Source organism: Manacus vitellinus, unplaced genomic scaffold, assembly GCF_001715985.3.
Source record: "Manacus vitellinus isolate BGI_N305 unplaced genomic scaffold, ASM171598v3 scaffold_0_pilon, whole genome shotgun sequence".
NCBI classification, from domain to species: domain Eukaryota; kingdom Metazoa; phylum Chordata; class Aves; order Passeriformes; family Pipridae; genus Manacus; species Manacus vitellinus.
This window is the reverse complement of record NW_021938789.1, coordinates 36,801,361-36,822,214: the sequence shown is the minus strand read 5'-3', so window position 1 is coordinate 36,822,214 and position 20,854 is coordinate 36,801,361. Positions and strand designations below refer to the sequence as shown.

Here is a 20,854-nt window from a genome sequence, read left to right as displayed (position 1 = left end):
TCTTTGTGATAGAGTAGTTTCTGAAGGTTTTTTTTTTTACAACACTGTTGTGTTTCTATTAATATAAAAATGCCAGTTCTGCTAATTGAGTGAAAATAAGAACAGAATTTATTTTCTGGCTATCAGATTTCTTGATACATTTGTTATCTCCAGCAAAACCTCTTGTACTACAACTTTATTTTTTATTGAATTATCTTAAACAGATATCTTCTGAAATATTTGTGTGCTTTAGATACTAATTTTAAAAGATTTTTTGCAGTATTCCTTGTTTGCAAAATTTACAGCTTTTCTAGAGCCTGTTCTAAAAAGTCTGTACCAATTTTAGAAGTCACCTATATCATCTTTCAGTACGGGGGAAATCTGATTAGAATCACATTCAGATCCCCTCTTTCCATTCTAAACTTTCTAGACTAATATTTCCAAATTCCACCTTTTGCACAAATTAATGCTAAGTAGGATTTTCAGGTGAGCTTAAGCTAGTAGGACTGCTAGACTCTGTGGTTTTTATCTGGATTGCATACTGCATCTTGAAGCCAGCATCAAGATGAGAGTCAGTTTGTCTTCCTGCTACTGATGTGCTTTGAGAAGATGGAGGGTTCCTTATAGAGCACAGATAATACTGCAGCCTGACCACACTTTGTGGTTATGTAGATCTGTGTTTTAAATTTTTTTTTCAAATTAAACTCTTTGAATTTATAAAGACAATTGAATAATTGAACTTTTGCTCTTAAATAGAAAAAGGCCTGGAAGATATGAATCAGAGGTTCACTTGCAAAACACGTTAAACATTAATGCGTTTATTTCTTTAAAGGTTATTACACTTGTGTAGAAGTAATCTTCACTTTAAGAAGACAAGTTGGATTTTACATGATGGGTGTTTATGCTCCTACACTGCTAATTGTTGTTCTATCCTGGCTGTCATTTTGGATCAATCCTGACGCAAGTGCTGCAAGAGTCCCGCTGGGTAACCTGTGTTTTCACATATGTCACAATCCGCTTTAACACCGTTCTGAGTTGCTTTGACTACATGACACTGGACCCTGAAAGCAACTTCACTTCCATTATTTGCTCATCATTTTCACTGAAATCTCCTCATTCCTAGTCTTCTAAAATCCACCTCCACATTAAGACTTCACTTGATAGTAGTTCCAGCATTTGTGTGACAAGCACACTGTGTCTGCTCCTCTCAACCTGGACAAATCTGATCTTATCTATGTACAGGCGATGCTGCAAACACTGTGGCAATATGCGGTTTATAGGAATTTGAACATTTGAATAGTCGGTAGGAAAGCAGGATGATAAGTAAGGCTCTAAAAAACTACCTATTGGAACAGCTTTTCTGAAGATTAATAGAAACATAATGATGTCTGGAACATAACTAGTATTCTTGTTACCTGCTTGACTTTATTTCATTAGAGACTCAGTTCACGAGAGTACTTCAAGCGCATGTGGTCAGCACAACATAGTAGGCAGGCTCTTAATTTATTATGAAATAGTAGAACACAGAGTTACTAAAACCATTATTATCTTGGCTAACTGTATTGTACATGGGACTCCAGTTCTGAGGTGGCCAAACTTGCTGACCGCAGTGAAATGAGGAGCCAGGCTCTTCCATCTTGACTCTTCTATTTGGATTCCATTCCCCATGCTCTGGCCTTCCCGTGCTCCTCTTTTGCCTGGCTCTCCCACCTGCCCAAGCCCATACTTTCCAAATCTTTGCCATGTCCCAGGAGGTTTAGTGCATCTGTTTTAATGATCTCAGTGGTGCAGTTGCAGAATCCCTCCAGCTGCCTGTCTTCCTCAGAAACCTCTTACACACACTGGAATCTCCACAACCCCACAGGACATGACTCCTGTGCAGCCTCGTGTGCATTGAATGTGTGCCAATGAGCTCTGGAGACCCTTGGAGTCAGGACCTGCCACATCACTTTACCAATTTGTGTCTGTGATCTGCAGAGTCTTGCAGTAGTGAGTAACTAAAATCTCTGTGTTAGGAGTGAGCTGGAGCAGGAACAGAGTTTTTTATGTGGAAAAGCATCCACATATCCACTGGGCTGAGCTCCATTGCTCTCATCTCAGGTAATCTGCCATGACTCTTCTTTCAGTGATATGACAGAAAAACAGAGCTGCAAACCCCCCAAAAATAAGAAGGGTGTGAAGGTACTTGAATATATTCAGAGGAGGACAATAAAGTGGTGAAAGGACTGGAAGGCGTGTCCATGAGGAGTGTCTAAGGACTCTGTGTTTGTTTAGTTTGGAGAGAAGGAGTCTGTGGAGCAACCTCATTGCTCTCTACAGCTTCCTGAGGAGGGGAAGTGGAGAGGGAGGTGTTGGAATGTTCTTCCTGGTGTCCAGTGACAGGATGAGTGGGAATGGTTCAAATCTGCCCCAGGGGAGGTTCAGACTGGATTACTGAGAAACAGTAAAGAACAGACTTTCTTGAGAGGTGGTCAAGCCTGACAGGGTTTAAGGGTCATTTGGACAATGCCCTTAACATACTTTAGCTCTTGGTCAGCACCTGAATTGGTCAGGCAGTTGACCTGAATGATCTTTGAAGGTCCCATCAAACTCAAATAGTCTGTTCTATTCTAAAATCTGGAGAACCATGGTTGAAGCTCTCCTTCTGGTTTGTGAGCCACAATTGGCTACTTTGCTGTAAATGAAGTAAACCACATTGTATTCAGTCTATCTTTTTTCTGAAGCTCTATTTCAGAATACAAAGAAGCTTTTTTTCTTTTGACCTTTAAAAATATTAATAGTTACTTGGAGAGGAGTCTCAATCTGTTTTTAGTTTCATGGCAAGTAACAAATACAATCTTTTACCTTGAAAAGTCGCGAGGATGCATTCCATAATGTGAAACATTAAGAGAGCATTTTAAGAGAAGAAGAATGGGGAAAATGTAAGATGCATTAAATTAAAAAGAATGAAACAGGAACTGGAAATATTTTTCACATAGGAAATTCAAATACGATTGAAACCAAGCTGTATTGCCACTTCTGTGATGCCATGCTTCACATAGCAAACCAGACAGGCTTATTAATTACATAGGAGATTTATAAGAGTCTTAGTGCTGATTCATGTCACACAGATGTCTTTGTGACTAAATATGCATGCTTATTTATTTTTTATTTGTTTCATTCATTGTAAGTGTTTATTGGCTCCTTTTATGTATTAGCATTTCTGAAATACTTCATTTTTAACAATACTATTGGCCTAGTTATGTGACTTTTCCTGAATCCCCAGAGAAGCAAAAAACCCCTCTAAATCTGACCATTCTTTAGCTGAGTCAGTATTTAGTAATGAAGGTTGTTAATACTTTCACTGGGGTAAGATTTATGTTTCTCCAGTGTTCAGGAGAGCAACAAACTAACTCTTCTAGCTACATCCTTGAAGATAGTTGACCTTGAAATATGGCAAGATTAAGATTTGTGTGTCAAATGAATGATATCTAGCCCAAAAAAATTGTTACCAATGGCTAGTTACAGATGTCATCATGTGAGAAGCTACTTCAGATTTACCTACTAATATCTTAATGCAGTCATCCCTAGAATTAAGTGCTGTGGGCTACTGCTCCCCATGGCAAGGCATCTCAGAAGTTTCCAGGTGATTTAGGAGTACAAAACACATGGCAAACCAGTAAGCAGAATTATGTTTTTATAGACTGATTGTTGTTCTGGGAAGAGGATTTATGTTTGTTTGAAAAAAAAAGGCCTACATCTGTGTAAGAACTAACTAAATTGCAAGCCCTATTTATACCTGTTTCATTTCACCTGACTAAATCATCTGGTGGTAGAGAAATCCATGAAGGACTGGGATCTGGACAGCTGTGGCTGAGCAACATAAAGGCTGATATCACTGAATGCTTCTTTCTAATTCGATGCTGGTGTTCCACCTTTTAGTGAGCCTGACACAGGACTCTGCTGTTTTTTACAGGTGGAAAGGATGCCAGCATCCATTGAAAAAAAAGTCCTTTCCTTCCTTCACTGCTGTGTTATCCCCAAAGGGAGTAAGATCTTCCCTGGAGCTCTAGGGATCTGAGGGATGTCAGACTTCTGTCCACCCACAGTGGCCTGGCAGAATGAAGCATTGGTCCAGAGTGAAGGTGGGGGCACAACAGGGTAACTAAAAGCTTGGAATAGTGATCAATGGTGTGTTCCCCCCATACAAAGGACAGCTAGGTCTGCAGCCAGGCACGCACCACTCGCCACTCATCACTCTTGTCCTCAGATCTCTCTTAGTTCTAGTCATTTATTTTATAAAATTGTAACAACTGTAGGGTTTCAAAGGAAAGGCATAAAGATATATGTTACAACCCTAATATGAAGATGGATTGGCAAGATGATGTCTTTTAGTTTATGGAGATTAATGAGAGAAGAGAATGTACTAGAGATATCAAATTTAACAGAAAGCAAGTCAGAATATTAGCTTTTTCAATAACATTAGTAAGATGAACCCAGGCATTTTTAAAGCAGCAATTTAAACCAGAAAATATTATTTTTTACTGCACATAATTAACCTGTGGAATTTACTGTCAGGAGATAGTGCTGAGGTCAGTAAATTGGTTAGATTCAAAAAAAGGGAGATTTATTTCTCTGGCATGTGCTGAAATGCTATGCTGAACTGGCATTTTCAGACATTTACATGTTACCGTAGGTCATTTTTTAAAAAAGTAGCTCTGTACAATCATGCTTTAGACTGGAAGCTAACTAACCATACTGATAAAATCAAATTTTGTCATCAAGAGGGATGCCACACTAGGGGAAAAAGTGCAGAGGTATTTCCTAAAAATGCCAGCTTTCCCTTTACTTTGCAAGTGTGGAGGAAGGAGCTCTAGGTCCTTTCTCTTTAGTACTCCCTAAGAAGAAAAGGAGAGATTTTTTTTGTGTCCCCTTTTTTTTTTTTAATAACTAATCTTTCAGTTTATTTCTTCATGCTCCTCACTCACATTTCAGCCTTAAGCTTTGGACTGTGCTAGGTAGGCACCTAGTGCAGCTGCTGCCAGAGGCATGACTTACAGCTCTGGTACTAGGGTCTCCAAGGCCATGCCAACTCTCATCAGGCAGCAAATGATTGCTTAATAGAATATTTATGTGCTTCTGTCTCGCTTTATTGTTACCTTGAAAACCTAGAAGCTTCTTAGACTCTGAGAATGAACCTTTCATTGTAAGAATCCAGAAAAATGGAATTAGCTGCTGGTCACCATGGCCTCAGCTGAAATGAGTGATGAAAATTCATGAACAATGAAAGCTCCACAAAAATATTTTCAGCTACTAGAACTTCTAAGTTAGTTCTGTAGAATTCAATCGAATAATGTAAGATATAGTATTTTAAGGTCTAAAAAGTTGGTGTACAATTTTTTGGCACCAGGCATGATAATAAAACTCACATATTAAGATAGTAAACACTTCTAAAGTCAGTAGGAAAAAATTGCTATATCCAAGATGTTGAGCCAGTCCATATCATTGGTTAATTTGGTTATTCAGAGTAAGGGTTATTCAAACAGCATGCTGGACATAGGCAGATGTGTCCTGTATATGTTAAGAGGCAGTACAGCCTTATTTGTACTTCTTATTGAAGGTTTTTTGTGATCCATCCCCAGCCAGCAGGTGTTGGCAAGTGAAAATAATTTTTTTTTTAAAGAAGTATTCTATGCTTACTTTCTATCCTTATAGGCACGTTTGTACCTTAATGCTTCAGATACAATAGATGGAAAATAAGCCAGAGTGGACACTGAGGATTGTCTGTTTAGTATTTACCATATCATTCTGTTCTGAGGTAATGCATCTGCCCATTCTGTATTATCCCCATGGACAAAAAAAAATCCAGCTTTACAGTGATCCATCGATACCACACATTTATAAATAAAACATCATAAATTTCTGTGGTTTAAAATTGCATGACTGTAAACATTTCTTTACGCTTCAGTGTTTTAGCAGCTAGTGAATTGCCCATTTGAGATTAATGCCAGATAAAGTATCATGTCGATTTTACTGAAATCCAAATAGGAACAGTAGCAAAAGAATGTGTTGTTTATGATCAACTAGAATTGAATATTTTCATAGGCAAATACAGATATTTTCAATATAATTAATATTTTCACATCCTCAGTTACTTAAAATCTATCTGAAGAAAATTATCTCCCTATGAATGACAAAATTTTTTATGCTTTGGATAGCACATGTGACCGGTATAAGAAATGTAGTTGAGACTAACTGAATATCTCTTTTTGACCAACATTTTCTATGGATGTCAATTATATTTCATTAAGCCGCCCACTCATAAGTAAAGCTTTTTATCATTAGCATTCACAAAACCAAAATGGGACATTCTGAACTTGGAGGTTGAACTAAGTTTTCCCCCTTGACAGCCATTTCTAAAGTTAGCTTTTTCCAAAAGTAGCTGTTCATACTACTGTTCTCTTTTCAGAGGACCCTGTGAGAAATCTTTCTGTGAGATCAGGCTTGTATTTTATCTCTTGGGATGTGAGCCTTCTGTGGATGGTGACATTTGGAAACCTTATTAGGAGAAATGCTTGTTGAAATCCACGAGTGTGACCTTTCAACAGCCTTTGCACATGTGCGTTTTTGTACATGATAAGGGCTTCATGAAATGCCCTTTATCTAGAAAGCTTCCTCTAGGTCCTGGAAGCTCAAATAGGAAATGATTGTAGACCCTCAGTCACCTCAGTGTTTTCATCTTCACAGTGAATCGGGAACACAGACTTTGTGATGTGCTCACACAGCTCTGCTCTTCAGCAAAATTTCCCTTTCAGCTAAGGTTTGAATATCACACCCGTGAACAGGTCATTCAGAGAATTGCTCCTGCTGCAGCACAGTTCAGATTTCTGGGACAATGGTAGTCTAATTTAAAGGACTTGGAGTCTTTTGGTTTAAGAGTCATATATTTCTTTTCCACCTTCCCAGACTTGCACATTGTAAGATAAGTCTTTGGAAAGCCCATTTCCCAGCTGTGTGTTGGGGCACAATAACCACAACAACCAGTTTAGCCTCACTTACTTGTTTCTCTGTTTATAAAATGAAGATACTTAATAATTCACCATTAACTGCAATATCCTACATAAGTGTTCAGTTTAATATGTTCATGAACTGAAGGCATGTGCACTTTGTACACCTACTGCACCAACCACATTGTGAAGTCCCATTCACTGTTACAAAACATCATTCACTATTGTCTGTTTCAGAGGAAGAGCACAGCCAGTATCAATGAGAGAAAGTTTTCTTAATCAATATGTTGTTTTTTCTTTTTGTAGGTATTTTCTCAGTGCTCAGCTTGGCATCTGAATGTACCACTCTTGCTGCTGAACTTCCCAAAGTGTCTTACGTGAAGGCCTTAGATGTCTGGCTGATTGTCTGTCTTCTCTTTGGCTTTGCATCCCTGGTGGAGTATGCTGTGGTTCAGGTAATGCTAAACAATCCAAAGAGAATTGAAGCTGAAAAAGCAAAGATTGCCAAGGCAGAGCAAGCGGAAGGGAAGGGTGGAAATGCTGCCAAGAAGAACACTGTGAATGGCACAGGGACTCCTGTCCACATCAGCACTTTACAGGTAGGAGCTGCAAAAATCTGTACACAAAATCAGCATTATCCTCTATTAAAACAATTCCAGGAGTATACTCTAGTAATAGTTTTGAATAGTGCTTAATTTTAGAAGTGACCAAGACATCAAAAATGTGCTGGTAACTAATGACTAGAAACGTGACCAATTGGTCCCTAGTGATTTGGAGTCAGATGTACTAAATGAAAAATTTGTCTTTTAATATCCTAGCACCATGGTTGCTGCTAAGCTTCAGGTAAATAAAGTAGCAAGCAACTTTACAGTTGCTATTTTTCTCATAATAAATAGCAGCTGTCAAACTGTAACTATTCAGAGGACAGAACTCTTAGACAGTATTTGCTGAGACCATACTCAAATAACGCCCAGCTCATTGCTTTCCCCCGGATAGCCACAGCTGCACTGCATTGTATGTCAAGCATCTATGAAGCCAGGAATCCAGAAGTCTTGGCATCTATAAACAAAAGTCAGGTCTCTTTGTCTGTCAAACAGTTCCTGCATTTCTTTTGTAGCCAGATAGCATTTATGTGTAAGTCATTCAGATATCATTATAAGGACAAAGATGACGTACATCTTTGCTCAAGCCAAAGTTTTCTATCATGTTGCTGTATTCCTGTTATTGTAGAAGTCCTTGTTTGTGCTCCAAGAGTTATCAGACATCACAGGCCAACTGCCCTCGGTCCTCAGTGATATTTATTTGACATTTATTCTGCAGAAGAAAATACATTATGCTACAGTATGTGTAGTATGAATTTGGCTTCTCCTTTTCAATGACTCAGCAATTTTTTTGTATAAAGTAAAGCTATGAGGCCAGATCCAAGTGATACTATTGGTACAATTTAACTTTTATCTTTCTTTAAGGAAGAAGTAGTTTATGCCAGAGTGGCCAAAACCCTGTCCTAGTATCAAGCTGGCATTGATAACTAATTACCCCCAGTCCAGAAGAACTGCAGGTATTGCAGGGCAGTGCACTTAATTACCATAATTCTCATCTGGCAGAAGAATCTCTGGGAACTGTTTTGGCAGGCAACTAGACTCAACTCAGAGCAACCCCATGACTGCTTTGACTTGTGTCACAAGTAATTCTCCAAGCCCAGGCAACATGGGAACTGAGTAGAAAGATGGCTCTGCTATAGATTTGCTTTCCCTGAATGAATGTGATATTTTTGTGTTCAGCAATTTGCAGGTCCCAAATTCAACTGTTTCTTGTGACAAAATAGTTGCAGCAATCCAGCAAAGCAGCATAAAATATATTTTTCCTATTTCAAGTATTTAAAAAGTGCTAAGTGTTCAGCTTGATCAATGGCAAATTTAACAAAAAATTATAGTTTTTCAGTAGTGTGAATTGCTAAATTACTGATTCTCCTTGGTGTGTACACCGTTTCAGGTGCTGTTGTCATACCTATACAGGGAACAAAACTATATCTTTTATTATGTCTGTTGTCCTTTCATCTTTTAATTTTTTTTCAAGAAGGCACTGAGTGTACAGTGGATTTTAAGACTTAGAGGAAGGAGAATCACTGTCCACAGAAGTTCAGCAACATTCCCCATGACTGGTGTCTAGCAGCAAGCTGAAGGTTCTGAGAATTTAGACTTCAATCTGCCTTCCAAGATCTCATAGTGTCTCCCCTCCACAATCTTGAAATGTCAGCGTCAGCTTTTCATGTTTGACCTGCACTTTTCAGGGTCTTCCCAGTTTGTTATGAGAGACCTTTAACATTCCAGTACCTTCTGATGATCTTTATACAGAGAATTACAAAAAAATTGTTTACCGAGACATGGTGAAAATAGGTATTCATTGCTATAAAAGTCGGTCACATGGCTGAGTGGCTCATAACTAGTCATCCAGCTGGAATTCATCTGCCTGCTTTGAAACACAACCTGCCAGAGGAAAGGTATCCTGGGCTGGTAATTTCTGGGAAGATGACCAGGCTGAGATAGAAAAAGGTCCCAGACCAATGAATCATTTGACATCAGGATGTGGTAGGATGGTGATGCTACATTTTATACATTTGAAAACTATAAATCTGCCTAGCTGAAAACTCCCTCTCTGAACCAGCTACTGTGTAGGAGTACTTTGAAAGTTCTCAGCCATGCAAAAGCCTCTACTAAAGTCCTAAATCAAAGCAGGTGTAAATCTTTTGGTAGTTCTGACTCCTAATCCAAAACTAGACCTGCCTCAGGAAATTTGGATTGCTCCCATACAGACCTAGCAGTGATCAAGTAGAGAATGCATTCGTCATATGGCAAATATGCAAGGGACAGAAACATTAAAGAAACAGGTAGTGGAAAAAAACTGTATGTTGAAAGGCATAAAGAATACGAAACAAAAAGAGGCCAGAGTGCTGTACCAGCACTCTATATGACCATCAGGGTCATATAGGATTGTGTGAGAGGAAAAAGAAAATACTTTGTTAAATGTCTGGAAAGACTTGGGTGACCTGATGTGTAGCTTTAGGACAACTAAAGAAAAAGGACAACTTAGAACTGCACCCTGAAATGAGTATGCATCCTGTAGAAATATTCGAGGATGTTTTCATTTTCCACATAGGAGATGGTACTTAGGCAAAAGTGACTGAGGGTGTATCTGGAAATGTCAGCTTGAAACAGTGGATAGACCAGATGGGACTCAAAAGTAAAGCCAACAGAGAAGACATAGAAGCAAAAACTCCAAGTGGGAAAAAACAGAGAGTATAAATAATTCCATTTGTAAGTGTTTCTGCAGTTTAAATGAAGCACTTACATATTTTGAAACATTAACTGAATGTTACTGATATATATCTGTAAGTTATTAAAGGGGAACCAAATTTTAAAAGAGAAATTACTTTATTTCTCTTTAAAATGCCCTCTATCCCAGTGCTGTGGCAGTTTGCTACCATTCCCTGAGCAGCAAGTTGGGCTGTTGCTGCTTTTGCAGCATTGCAGCGGTGATGTCTCTGCAGGAGATTTGGGGAAGGGGCCTGTATGTAAGGTACAGGGGAGTTGCTGGGTTAGGAAGGCCCTAGGTGGGAGGGGGATCAGAGGGAGCACAGGGAAGCAAGTGGAGTGATCAGTCGTTCCTGATTCTAGCCTTCATGAAAGAACTTGTTTTCATGTGCTTGGTCCATTTGTGAAAGTTAAAATGGCATCTGATTTGGAGACCTGGCATGTTTGATTAGTAAAAAACAACCGTAACAAAAACACATGATAATACTTAAAACACAGGCAGCTATTTTTCCATATTTATGACAAGAAATTGGGTAAAGGGATAAAATTTTCAGTATATCCTAAACATGAAAGGTTAATGTAATTCATGATGGAAGGCTAGGAGAAGAGATCGTGTGTAGCAGAACCTGTAAGGGTCCTCTGGAAGTTTTCACTTTCAGCACTGTGTCAGTAGAGTCAGTGCTCATGGTCACCAGCAGTGACAGTGAAAGATGTCAGGGTGAAAACAGAGCTCACAATTTACCAATCACCTAAAGATCGAGGAAGGCTTCCATGGATGTGTACCTGCTTCTCCTCTCCACCAAATCCTGGGTACTGGCTTGTGTAAAAGCTGCATGTTGCTAGTGTTCGCCAACACCCCGAGTCCATGCTTTATGAGTCATGCTCCCTGCAACAGAAACCCTTGAAATGTCAGTGCCATTTTAAACCCAGAGGTTTATCAATATGACTGTCTGATTAAAGCCAAGAGGTCTATCTGTCAAGATAACCCTGAATCTGTATTAAAAAAAAGAGAAAATTCAACATAAGCACTTCTGAGGTGTTTTTCTAGAAGCAGCAATGGCTATGCATTTACAGACAAAAGGCCATGAAAAAGTACAGCTTGGCTCCCTTAGCTCATAGCGGCTGCAAGTAGATGCTGTTCTAAGTAGAGGAGAAAATTATGCAACCTGGTGATAACTGCTTTCAGTTGAGGCTTTTTGTTGGGAAGCCTCAGTAGGAGTTCGCATGTGTTTCCTAGCAATGCAACATCGTACAGTGAGAAAAACAAGCAAAAAGGGAAATGTTTTGAAGATGAATCAGTTTCTTTTTGCTTTCACTGCTGACGTGATTACAGGGAGAGATTGCCCTGTTAACTATAACACCCCTCGATTTGAAAAGTCACATTTTCATCAAGCCCATTTATAGAAGCTGTCCCCCACAGATAATGTGCTAATGACTGGAGAGAACATTTGCTAAAAGAATGGTTCTGGCAGATGATGAATAGCGCTATGCAAGTGGTGGTAATAGCCCTAATCCCAGTTATTTTTAAAAAGAAGCGGTGCTATTGCTTGCTTTGTCTTGTCAGAGCCACATCTAGGCTCTGAAATCTAATATGGGTTATGTTCATCTCTACTGATTTATAATACACCTGACCATTGGTGTTGACCTGTGGTGACCTGATCTTCCTGTATTGTCTTTTTCCCTTGAGTGGCACTCCAGACTCAAATTTTTATTGCAGAACCACCAGAAACCCATTTTACATTTTACCTTGTACACAAAACCACAGGCTGCAGCCTATTTTAATAGTTCCTGACAGCATTTCAGGTACAGAGTAGGTACTTTCTGCTCCAGTGACTCATGTATTCATCCTTGGAGATAATTCCAAACATGGCTGTAAAAAGACCCCGAGCAGTCTGCTTTGAGCTGGGGGTTGGACTAGATGATCCCCAAAGGTCCCTGCCAACCTCAGCTATGCTGTGATACTGTGATATTTTATGCATTAATATTTTTTCTTCTGTACTTTGCAAGGAGTATTTGGAACGTGGTAGCAAATTCTTGCTGTGCAGCACTGGAAAATATACTCAGTCTGACTAAACAATCATTATATTATTGATGATCTACATCTATCATTATGACAAGAGCAAGAGAAGAGCTCAAAACAAGTGCAAGAAAGATTAATGACAGAGCTTGTTAGAAAACTCCTCCTTTATCTTGTATGAAAGACTTACACAACTAGCAGGATTTGTCATAGATCTGCATGCCAAAAAGAGGTTGGGTGCAACAGCAAAGGTGGCAAGGAAGATGTGCTGTGTAGGGCAGAGAATGCAGCATTACAGTAGGAAAGCACGTCAGCCTGAGGGACACGTGCTGAGCTTGAGAGGCTGCTGTAGCATGTCTGAAGCTTTGCTGGGAATAAAGGACAATACATTTCTGCTCTCAAAAATTCTTGAGTCGAAAATTAGAGTTTTTTTATTACACTTCATCCTGATGGATGAAGAGGACTTGATCACAGGAGGAACAGTCAGTTGAAAAGGATCTTTATTCTAGTTGCACAAAACAAATTGAATCAAGTCCTGGTATTTTTGGTGCTGTGAAATGTCAGATTTCACAAATTTGAGAACTATCTCATCTAGCTGGAAGAATTTAATCAAAAAATATGAATTATGCTGGTGAACTATCTAACACTGTTCAAAACAGTTGCAGACCAGAAGTGAAGCTATACTAATGGGAAAAAAGCCCACCAAGACCTATCAAACAGCACAATTGAAAACAAACTCCCCAAATTTTTAAAACTAACTCAGCTTCAAGCATGTCTCTTTTCTTCTCACTGGCAAGTGGAAGGTGATAACAATTAATGTAAGTTGAAATCAAGAAAATAGGTGTAGATAATAGGTGTAGGTAAGAAAAAAGATATATGCTTGGCATAACTGAGGGCAATAGGAAGTTACTTTGCATATATAGCAAGAATACACAACCTAGTAAGAAGAGTAATGGTCCTATACTAGGTAGAGATGCTGTAAGAATCAAGAATTAGCTGAAAAGGGAAAAGTGTTGAACAAATATTCTGCTTTATGTTTGTGGAAAAGCCAGATATATTCAATCCAATAATAAATAGCTCTCATTCACAGTAGCTAAAGAGAATGTTAAACAATAGCTATTAAAGTTAGATGTTTTACAATCAAGATTTCAGCTTAAGTTGCATCTAGGATTTTTTGAAGAGCTGGTCTATGAGTACTGTGGAACATTAAAGTTGATTTTTTAATAAATCCTTTAAAACTGGGAGGGTTCCAAAATACAGCAAGAAGCTAACTTTGTGCCAGTACTTTTAAAGGCTAAGTGGCAAAATATGAATAATTTTGACACCAATCAGTGGAGAATATTGCATAGCATACAGGGGGCTGACTAATAATTATTATTTGTAAGTATTAATTATCTTTAACATTATACATCATTCGACCCCATGTTAGCTAATAAATTTAAAATGGGTCAGTGAAATTAAAGCTGATATGTGTGTTTATTGATTTAATCAAACTGAATATAATTTTTTAAAGTATTATCAATTAGGTTTACAAAGATAATGATGTGAAGGTAAGAAACTATTAAGAACATTTGACTTGGCTTAAGAACATTTGACTTGGCCTGGATTCATCATCTGAATTATGCAAAATCAAGGTTAGATTTGTTACCATCTGTAAGTACCAGCAGTTAATAGACTAACTATAGTCATGCCTCATGACTGAATATTGAAGCCAAATAAATTCAGGTTAGAAATAAGGTACATATGTTTGTGGGGAACGAGGTCATGGAAAAAATTCTCCATTCTGGATGTTTTTAAAGGAAAATCTAATGTAACTAGTTTGGGCAGTAAATGTGGAAAGTGAGGAGGAGCACAGAATCAGCAGAGGCAGCGATGGGGAGTTAATTCCCTCTGCTTGCCAGTCTGCATGCACAGGCAGCAGGTATTCCTTCTCCTCTTTCCCCATTTTCTTCTCACATTATTCCCCTGATTTTGCAGCCAAAGCCTTTCTGAGCCCCACTGCAGAGGCACACACGCTGCAGCTCTGGAGCAGTGGCAGGTTCTGAACTTGGCAGTGAGCACTGCTTAGCCTGAATTTTGTAAAAGGTGAGAAAGGATCATCACATTTTTAGGTACTTCGGAGGTCTTCATCAAAAGACAGATGTCCTGTCCATCACACCAAACCTAGACAAGGTGGCCCAATCCTGGAAGAAACAAGGAATTAGGTCTGTGTTTTGGTCCAAGCCCCAAGAGTCACGTCATGTTCCTGTGTCCCCCTTGGCCCCCTCACATCCATGCCAGAGGGACAAGGAATGGATGCCGAGTTCCTTTGGGGGCATGGGATGGCCCTACACTATCCCAACAGCCTTCCCTTCCCAAACAACTGCTCCCCATCCCCTGCAGGGGAAACCCCATAAATCCGATGGAAGCATCAAACCTGTGGGTCTGCCCACAAGTCATGGGCAGGATAAGGCAAACGATATCAAATATTTTCTGTGTCAGGATGAAGTCAAAAGGATATATCATTTAACAACACTTTACTTTCTTTACACATCTTCAGTGCAGTACTCTAAAATCAAGCCCTGCAGTATCGTTTTTCACAGAAATGGTTCCTGTAGCCTTTGCTAAGTGTTTGGGCAGTAAATGTGGAAAGCGAGGAGGAGCACCAGAAGCAACAGAGGCATTGTTAGGATTATTATTAGGCTTCTAGCACAGACTAAGACAAAATGAATAAAAGGCAGAGAAATATATATTATCTATAGTTAATATATATTAACTGACTTTGTTTAGGGAAAGCTGTAAGTCAACTGCAGCAAATTTAAATTAAAACAACAGAAATATTGGAGAGTTGAAGAGATGTATGAGAAGAAATTTGAAAGTATGGCTAGGCAGTTGCTGAGTGTAGAAAATGGAAGCATGACAGATTTGTAAACCCAGGGAAATGAATTAAATTATTTTCAAAAATAATATATACTTATTAAAGAAAAATTTGGGCCAGGCTACTCTTACAAGGAAAATTGTGTCACCCTGATAAATCAGTACTCCAGCTGACACTGAACTAAGCAGAGTTCTGTGTGAACATGCTGTGAACACTTTTCTGCTTATAAGGCAGAGGTGACCTAGAATTCATTCTCTCAGGCCTGCAAGTGAATGAGAACTGACTTGTAACAGCCTTTAGGGGAGCACTCTCTAGATACTGCAGTTGGAACAGGAATATTCTGTGTTATAAATGAGAGCACTTAGGCTACAATTAGCGTCACTGAATTTTACAATTTATTGCTGGTAGTATGAGGAATGCATTGCAAGTTTGCAAATCCAAAAGGAGGCTTATAATTTCATACATGATTCTATTTCTTGTAGTGGCCTTACTAAATCTTATTAGTTTTGACCATGGAAAAAAATGTAATATTCCTGTGACTCTTCAGTTAACATGCACCGCAGTCTCACAAGTTCCCTTTCCATTGCACAAGAGTCTGCTTTACATCTTTATTACCTATATCCTGGGTTATGATCTGATTGGAAGGAACGTCCTGGATCAGTGACTAACAGCATCATGTCACGCAGGGCCACATAATCATGTTTATCTGTGTGTTAGTGACCACCTTAATAGACAGTTTGCCCCTACTACTTCAATAATGAACACTGTCCCAGGCTGTCAGCTCTTTGATGACTGGGAAACAGTTGCAGGAAATTTGTATGTGTAGTTTTGCCTTACCATCAGGGAATACCTATCTTGTTTTTCTTTTTTGTGACCTGGAATCTTAATTTTGTGTGTAACCTTCCTGAGGTTTAGGAATGGTGTTCTTCAATTTAGTAGTCCCACTAAAACCATGCACCACTCCCCCTCCCCCTCCAATTGGAGGCACAAAGGGCAAAGATCATGGGTTGAGATAAGAACAATTTACTGGATACAGCAATGAGATAAGAAACAGCAACAACATTAATAACAAAAGGTATAAGAAAAGAAATTATTCACATGGAAAACTTCCTATGAAAACTCTCTGCCATGTTTTGTCGACCAGAAGGAACCTCTTCTTCCCTTTACCCCACCCACAGCAATGATGTGAGGTGGTATGGAATAATATCTGTGCCCTAGCTATGCCCCCTCCCACATACTGCAAAAAATTAACCCTGTCCTGGCTGTGGTCAGGACAAACTTGAGCCTCAGTTTTAGTGTATCAGTTTCAAAATTTACTGTTTTCCTGAAAAATATAACTCTGGCAAATCTGGGGAGGTGTGTCCACTGTTTGTAGAGGGAACAGAGCCATGCTTCTCTTCCACCTTGCATCAGCATTGTCAATAATGAGAGTAAAAAAACCCTACTCAAAGTTTAGGTCTCTTCCTCTCTGCCTTAGTTCTTTCCATGCAGAATACTTTGTCAGTTGTCATAGAGAAGCTGATTATATTCTTCAGAATGTTTTTCATTCATCCATAAGTCTGGTACTGTATTTCACTATTATTATTTTACAAAAATATAATTATGTAAATATCCCAAACTATCAGCCAAAGACTGCAGAAAACCAAAGGTGGAGACAGCTGAGCATAAAATACCTGAAGGCACTGTGGAGGAGAGACAGACTAATGGAAAGAAAGGACAGGCAGCTTTTGGAAGAACCAACTTTTAGTGGACCAGTGGCTCTAGGAAACCTTAGTTAAACTTGTGTTTATGTGAGTTGCCCATGTGTATAGCCTGATTTGTGATCCAGCATTTTTTTGACTAACGGTCGGGTTATATATGTGAACAAATTCGTAATCTGTATTCTTTTCCCTTTTTTCCCCTACTTTACTGAGTAGTCCAATTGAAATGAAATTTGGGAGAGGTTTACCCAAGTCACAAAACACAGTGTCTTGCAAGTAGTCTTTAAATCACTTCAAGCTCCCTGAGCAGTGTGAGGTTGGTCCTCCTAGAGATGTGTTGAACTGAGATAAAAGCTTTATAAAGTCTAAGGAAGGAAATATAGGAATCTTTTTTTTTTTCCCCACAAAAAAAAGCCACATGAGTTTGAAAGGCATCAAATAAATTTTTTTTCTGAATGTTCATTATCTATGCCAGAACTGTTGGCTGGTCTGTAACAGACAATGCATAGCACAGTAGTACTTCACCCCCAAGAGTACTGATGGAGCTACAGGAAACATGGGTATTCTGTATTTGGATTTAGATTTCCTGGTTAAACACAGTATATGGATGGCGAGTGCTGAGAACGGTGTCAGATCTGTGTTACTTGTCTTTAAAGAGGCACCAAGTACTGCAGGCACAAAGAAAGTGCCTTCTCGCTATGCAAGGCAGTCACCTTAGGATGAGGTATAGGATCTTTAGCTGGCAACTATTTAGAACCAGAAAAGACTGCATTTAATTGCAAACATTGAATTTTAGGGTTAATTCTGACTATGGCTTCCAGACCTCAGAAAAATGCAAGTATTGAATAGTATCTGTCTTGCAGGTTCATCAGCACAGAACTAATATCCAAAAATACTCCCCACAGAAATATTCCCTCCCCTTCTATCATCCTAAAATGAAGGAGTCTAACTATAGCAGATTGCACAGCATGAGGCATCTTGTGCATGAAAAATCACACAATTATGAATGTTTGGATTAGTTTATATGATTGACTGATCATCCTTAAGTACTTTATAACGTAACCATTCTGCAAATTAGGCTGATGTAATGTATCCCTATCAACAAGTAATTTCCTGTATGTTTGTTTGCAGTGTTCTCTAGCAGCTGCATTAAGTTTGTTAATGGGATGTGGTGAGTACATTGTGATTCCACTCACTCTTTATTTCATAGGTTGGTGAGACCAGATGCAAAAAAGTTTGCACTTCGAAATCTGATCTGAGATCCAATGATTTCAGCATCGTTGGAAGCTTGCCAAGAGATTTTGAATTATCAAATTATGACTGTTATGGGAAGCCCATTGAAGTCAACAATGGGCTCGGGAAATCTCAAGCCAAGAACAACAAGAAGCCTCCTCCTCCCAAGCCTGTCATTCCATCAGCAGCAAAGAGAATTGATCTTTATGCAAGAGCACTGTTCCCTTTTTGCTTCTTGTTCTTCAACGTCATATACTGGTCCATATATTTATGATAAATCTTTTATTTATTTTTTTCATATGTATAAAATATATCCCATTTCATTATCCCTTCCCAGTCATGAAGGCCACTGTGTGAAATTATTTGCATTTGCAAAGCAATATGTTGCATCTTGATGCCGTGCGATTGTACTGAACATATGGCATCTGAAATTTGAATGAAAGCATGACACTGCAATGTCTGTGCTCTGACCAACGTTGTATATAAATGTACAGCACACATCCTGCTTTAGGAATATATATGAAGGACAATGCATACTACGTTATAAAGCTGAATAACGCTCTTCACTTATTAGTAACATACAGAAATTTAAAGTGTTTCTGACAATGAAACTGATGTGCACGTTGAGTATTATTAAAATCAGTATTCTAGTATATGTAGTATTTAACAGCTTTTCTGCTGACTTCCAGAGGGAAAAAAACACCCACCAAACATCTTGTTCTTGTATAATTTTAGATGGCACTGTTGAAGAAAAAGCTAAGATGTAATTCATATTATTTAGACTTTGTAAGTAAAGGCAGCATCAAATAAGCAGATCTTGTCTATGTGGAAAAATAAAGATCAGAGAACTACTAATTTTGTAAAATCAGCTCATTTAGGAAAAAAAAACCCAACAATTGTGTCGATGAAGCAGGCACACTTAAGTGCGTGAGAATATGCTGACAATAAAACATTGGGCCAAATATTGACTGCTGTTTCTTTAGGCACAAACTAGATACAATATCTCAAAAACAAACAAGCCACTTTCTAGACTAAAGGTATCAGGAGTTTTAGGGAGGAATCACAAGATGCAGTTCAGCATGAGGTTTGTTATACATTTTTACATTACATTTACATTATTTTGTCCTTCTATAGCATCTGGCAAGTGTGTAAGTCACTTTTTTTTGTTGTTGTTGCATTGGACACATCTGACTTGACTTGTTTTGTTTATCCCCTTGAAAGCTTTCATTTTAAACAAACCAGTTGTCAAGAATGAAATCCTATTTTCACCATTAATTATGCCTTTTTCGTTTGTGTGCTAGCTAACACGTAGGAGTGAAAGCATGTCCAAAGGTCTAAGGGGCTAGGACTCTTAAATATATCATGAGCCTCCTGTGGATGCCAGGGTACATCCGTTGTAAGGGCAAGTCATGCGATGAAATGCAGCCTAAAGGAAGCTGCATGTATGTAGGCATCTGAGTAGCGTGTGTTCTCTCAGAACACAGGGACTTGGCCTCGGCCCATGAGAGTGTACACAGAGAAATATGTCTCTGCTTGCAAAGCTGGGGCACCACAGCTAGTTACAACATGTGTACATGTTACTAGTTGCAATATGAAAATAAGGCAGTTCTCACTAACTTTGCAATTCATAAGAGGAAACATGAGTTACTGGCGCCTCTTGGGCTCAGAAGGGACTAATTTAAATACATGAGGCCTTCCATAGTGTGGAAACAGAAACAGTCCCACTTATGCTACATTTCTGGCATGCCCAGGATGTGCTGAGCCAATGCAGGCCACCACAATCGGACTGTTGCATCACTTGGGTGTTTTCCACCATGAGAATGTTGTCCACATGTGGCAAGCCTGCACAACCAAAAGGTCAAAAGTGGGAATATAAGAAGAGCAATGGCATGCCACACCGGCTTCACTTGGACATCTGGCAGCCCTGCATGTTCCCAGGGCCTCTTCTAACCACTGCCACTTTGTGATCCACAGGCTGGTTGCAACTTATCATGTTTGGGTTGAAGAGATCTGCTCCTCAGAGAATGGTCACGTGTTTTTCACCAGCTCCCTGGCCACTTTCTCATGAGGGTTTCAGGGAGCCACTCTACCAGGTGGCCACAGTTTGTCCTTTGGATTTCTTTATGATCCAAGGAAATGGAAGAAAAATCCCAGCTGTTACTGAGCTGTCTTGAACCAGGGCTGAGGGAAGGGATATTTTAAAGGTCTGCTTCAAAATTTTAATAATTCTTTTGGTTGAAGGTAATTGCAGAATTGTCAAAGACTCCTAAGAAGCAATAAGGAAAAGTATAGGAGAGGAAGGAAGGGAGAGGGAACTTTTATACATACAGAGTGCTATATTTATAGACATTATTTATTCTCATACTTGTATTTTTTCTTACAGTACTGGAAGGCAAGAAAATAATTACCCTGTGTTGGAAATTATATGAATTTTGGAAGATAATTTTCTTGTTGGAACTCTTATTAAATGATTTATCTGTAATTAGTGTCCACATTCTATCTGTAAAATCTCAATTATAAATTTTATTGTTAAATTAATCTTTGTTCCTTCTTGGTTTCCTACTTACTTGATGGCTTTTGTGTTTTATCATAAAACATTTAATCAATAATACACTGTAATTGCTTTCCAACTCACACAAAGGGAAGAAAAAGGAATGCATATTGTTCAGATAAAGGTTTTTTGTTCCTTATAGCACAAAAACTAAGGCCAGAAGCAAAGTTTAACAGCAAATTTGAAACTAAATTTAAAATGAACCAATATCAGAGATAAA

The 20,854-nt window shown here is 38.8% G+C and overlaps 1 protein-coding gene across 2 annotated transcripts in view; it reads left to right on the top strand.

The window, feature by feature from the left end:
- Nucleotides 1-20,621, top strand: part of GLRB (glycine receptor beta) — a 50,201-nt gene extending 29,580 nt beyond the window's left edge. Inside the window, exons 8-10 of one of the 2 annotated variants that reach the window (XM_018071360.3) lie at nucleotides 812-964; nucleotides 7,272-7,564; nucleotides 18,061-20,621. In XM_018071360.3, the coding sequence (XP_017926849.1) occupies nucleotides 812-964; nucleotides 7,272-7,564; nucleotides 18,061-18,357 (743 nt within the window). In that variant the 3' untranslated portion in view covers nucleotides 18,358-20,621. The remainder of the gene's footprint in view (nucleotides 1-811; nucleotides 965-7,271; nucleotides 7,565-18,060) is intronic. The other variant, XM_029962419.1, reaches the window with a different exon arrangement.
- Nucleotides 20,622-20,854: the final 233 nt, after the last annotated feature.